The sequence below is a fragment of the Teleopsis dalmanni genome, chromosome X (assembly GCF_002237135.1).
Source record: "Teleopsis dalmanni isolate 2A chromosome X, ASM223713v2, whole genome shotgun sequence".
NCBI classification, from domain to species: domain Eukaryota; kingdom Metazoa; phylum Arthropoda; class Insecta; order Diptera; family Diopsidae; genus Teleopsis; species Teleopsis dalmanni.
In genome coordinates, this window is record NC_051848.1 from 82,794 (window position 1) to 86,131 (window position 3,338).

At 41.4% G+C, this 3,338-nt stretch overlaps 1 protein-coding gene across 1 annotated transcript; it reads left to right on the forward strand.

Annotated features, from left to right (window-relative positions):
• The first annotated feature begins 1,623 nt into the window (after positions 1-1,623).
• On the forward strand, positions 1,624-2,775 carry LOC119687211. The gene has a single exon (XM_038101463.1). The coding sequence runs from the start codon at positions 1,624-1,626 to the stop codon at positions 2,773-2,775; it is 1,152 nt and encodes a 383-aa protein (XP_037957391.1).
• The last annotated feature ends 563 nt before the right edge of the window (positions 2,776-3,338 follow it).

Genomic DNA, 3,338 nt, shown 5'->3' on the forward strand with positions numbered 1-3,338 from the left:
ATGCCATATTAGGGTGCCATTAATTTTCGAAAGTCGGAAAATGGCCTGCGGCACCCCCCAGATTGGTTCATTTTAATAAAAAAATAATCTGTGTGAAATTTTAGTTCATTTGGATAAGTGGAAATGGTGCCCCAAGAGCCTCAAAGATTGGAAAATAACGATTTTTTCCATTAAATTCATCTTTGATTGCTTATATTTCCGACATATGTAATTTTACATAAAAACTGTCTTCCTAAAAGTTATAGATCTATTAAAAATAAACAATACAAAATACAAAATTTTTGTCTTTCAGCAAAAATTTTGGAAATACTGCAAAGTCTATATTGCAACAATGAGTAAACAGTATGGGGCGGAAGAAGTACTTCGAGATGGTTCCAAACGTGTAAGACAAGGTTGTGTCTTAAGCCCTATATTGTTTGCACTGTTCGTTGATGACTTAAGTAAATTTCTTTCTGGTGGTGTTACGATTGCCAATATGTGCCTAAAAGTACTATTATATGCTGATGATATTGTGTTGTTTGCAGATTCTCCAATAATATTACAAAATATGATAGATGAATTAAATAGATATTGCAACTTAAGGGGACTATCTATAACTACAGACAAATCAAAAGTGATGGTATTTAAGAAACATGCTAGAAGATTGAGAAATGATGAAAAATGGTACCTTAACGATGATCAATTAGAAGTGGTTAATAATTATAAATATTTAGGAATAAATATGAAATATAACGCAAAATTCGATAACCACTTGAACGAGAAGTTGAAGGAAGCTAAATTGGCTATTAATTGTACCTGGATAAATGTCTTAGGAAATCCGAAAGTGTCACTGCCCGTAAGTCAGTTCTAAATTATGCAACGCAAATCTGGGGTGTTGATAAATATGACGCAGTAGAAAAATTGCAGACATTTTATATAAAGAGAACGTTTCGTTTGCTGAAAAATACCCCAAATTATATGGTGCATTTAGAAACTGGTCTACCGACGCTATATACCCAAACATTAAAATTGCATTTTGATTACATTAATCGTATTAGGAATTTGCCAGACAATAGGATTCAAAAAACATTAGCGCAGTACCTAATAGGTAGGGTTTCCCCTACGTGGTAGGCACCTTGACGTGGTGTAGGGGCTTAGCTACAGGCAAGCTTGCTGACTTTGGGTCTCCTGCTCATTGTCTATGCAATGGTCAGAAGACCTTTTTGTCGGTCTGGCTTGTGGGTACAACAAAGAACTACCAGTAGTTGTGTTGTCCTGTAGTTTATGTGCATGTATGTGTGTCTTTGTCTCTATGTATGCATGTATGTTCTTTGTGTTTTTGGAATGAATGGAAGTGTGTAGGTCCACTAGGTGTCTGGGGACCAGGGTTTATGACGAACCAAGACCGTCCATACGTGGTGCAGAGCCACATATTATGGCGGATCTAGAGAGGAAAACTCGATAAAACCCGCAATCCTGGGTGTATGAACGACCGTGCCCAAGGATGAATGGCACTGCGTAAGTGTGTCTTAGAACGGTGGACTCCGGATACCTGGCGACCTCCGGTTTCAATTCAGCCTTTCTGAAGTAAAGGGGGCTATGCTTCGGACGACCTCCCTTTCCCCTACACTCGTGGGAACACTTATGGATTCTTTAAACAAATTAAATAAACAAAAAACTAACAAGGAACTAGGTACCAGTTCCGAAGACGAGCTCCTGGCATCAAGCCAAGAAAACGAGCGAGTCGAAACCGCCATACTACCCAAAGTAGGCAGTAGCAGCCGCACTGCGCCTACTTCGCACATAACAGTAAAATCGGCAGACAAGCGCGCCAGCCATAGTGCGCCTGCCGAGAAATCAAAAAAGTCTGAGGCAAAGATCAGACGTCAAAGGTACCAGAAGGCCATGTTCATTCTTGGCAAGATTGCTAAAAATGAAGCTGAAGGTAAAGAACAGGCGTTTGACCGTACAGACAAAGTACGATATCAGAAGGTGGTCGATGAGTATAACGAATACCAGGCCACCCTATCAAAACCCGCAAAGGCAATGAAGAGGGATCGGTCTCAGGACGAGACGGCCCATACTTCAAAAAGCAAGGTAGCGAGAACGAGTTATACTAGTAAACCGTCAACGAGTGCGAAAAGGGCATATAACGAAGTAGCAAGGGATGAGCTACAGGTGGCGCTCATTGATGATATTACCGGGAATGGAAAAAAGGTGCTGGAGAAATGGGGCGAGATTGAGCCCAAGCTGGCTGGAATGGTGATGGAACACCTTCTAACAAATCTAGACGCCCCCACACCAGGCTTTGATTCATCAGAAGTGGTTCGTGGTTGCAGGGTCTTCAAATGTGATGACCAGCTATCTAAAGTATTTCTTGGCAACTGCATTGCTAAGGTAAGTGATGCATGGGAAGGTTTAAGGCTAAAGCTTATCCCAGCCAACGATATCCCTAGAAGACCAAGGGCCCGCATTTGGCTGCCAATTATGAAGATGGAGCATGAGAAAGTTCTCCAGCTGCTACAACGGCAGAACCAAAATGTGCCAATGAATGACTGGGTAGTCATCAAGGACGAGGGCACACAAAAAACCAATATGACGCTTCTTCTGGCGATAAACGAGGAATCCGTGAAGCCATTGGAAGAAATGGACTGTAAGCTGAGGTTTGGCGTACGGTACACCAAAATAAAAATATTCCGCCCAACAGGCAATGATGATGATGGCAAGGAGTTAGAGGATGCTAACAAAATGCTTGACGGTATGAAGCTTCAGGAAGAAGCTTCAGAAACCTCGTAAGCCTGCACGAATGCTGAAAGTAGCACAAATTAACCTTCAGCATTCGAAAATCGCATCGGACAATCTCGCCATCTTTCTCATAGAGGAGGATGTCGATGTCAGCATTGTGCAAGAGCCATGGGTCAGAGGTAAGGACATCATGGGGCTAATGCTGAAAAATTATAACAATTTATATATTAGGAACAATGGTAAGCCAAGATCATGTATCCTAGTAAAAAAATATATTAATGCCTTTTTATGTCCACAGTATAGCGATAAAGATCTAACAGTCGTAAGGATCGAAATGCCAGGTGGACAAAATTTTATTGTGGCTTCTGCTTACATGGCACATGATAGAGATGCTCCTCCGGAAGAGGTAGTCGCGCTAGTAAACAGAAGTACATCAAAAGATATTCCCACGTTAATTGGATGTGACGCCAATGCGCGGCATACGCTTTGGGGCAGTTCGGAAACCAATGACAGGGGTGAGTACCTTTTTGATTTTATTAGCAATTCGAACCTTTTAATTTGCAACAGAGGTAAAACACCTACTTTCACTTTCCCCAGTTCACAAGGGTTTGAAG